The 585-nt window shown below is 35.7% G+C and overlaps 1 protein-coding gene across 1 annotated transcript in view; it reads left to right on the top strand.

Moving 5' to 3' along the window:
* The first annotated feature begins 352 nt into the window (after nt 1-352).
* Nucleotides 353-585, top strand: part of LOC137640877 (uncharacterized) — a 333-nt gene continuing 100 nt past the window's right edge. Inside the window, exon 1 of the mRNA XM_068373339.1 lies at nt 353-585. This exon is cut by the window's right edge and continues 100 nt beyond it. Coding sequence (XP_068229440.1) covers nt 353-585 — 233 coding nt within the window.

Genomic DNA, 585 nt, shown 5'->3' on the forward strand with positions numbered 1-585 from the left:
TATTAGAGATAAAGATGTATTAAAAACTTTTTGTAACCGACGATAACTCACATTCCTTTTCAAGTCTCTCACAGCTACAGTAGACCATTCTTATATCGTAACTTTTCCTTTAGCTGATGATCATGTGTGGAACGATATATAATTCTGAACTAAGTGGCGATAATTTGGGGGCTCACATCAAAATTTTGTCTACATGTAAATGTTCTGTACTTTTGCTGCCCTCCTATAATGCTGCCCGTTAGCGACCTTGATACCTATATTATATTATATTGTATTGCAGCATCACATCACATCAATGCAAAGAAAAGCCAAATGCTGGATAAGTAAAATAGAGCTATTCTCATCTTAGTTTATGAAAAAGGTGACCCCAAAGGTAGAAATAGCCAATGCCCAATCAGTCAACTTTGTGGTATTCATAGATTCTTCTCAGAAAGTAATCAATAACAGAACAACGAATATAATAGAAGAGAAAAAGCCAAGGGAACAGGATGGCTTTAGAGGACGCTTCTCCACAACTGACAATCTGCAGACAGTAAATCAAATCAATGAGAAAATACACGAATATATAACCTCAATAGCACTAGC

The sequence above is a fragment of the Palaemon carinicauda genome, chromosome 5 (assembly GCF_036898095.1).
Source record: "Palaemon carinicauda isolate YSFRI2023 chromosome 5, ASM3689809v2, whole genome shotgun sequence".
In the NCBI taxonomy this organism is placed as follows: Eukaryota; Metazoa; Arthropoda; class Malacostraca; order Decapoda; family Palaemonidae; genus Palaemon; species Palaemon carinicauda.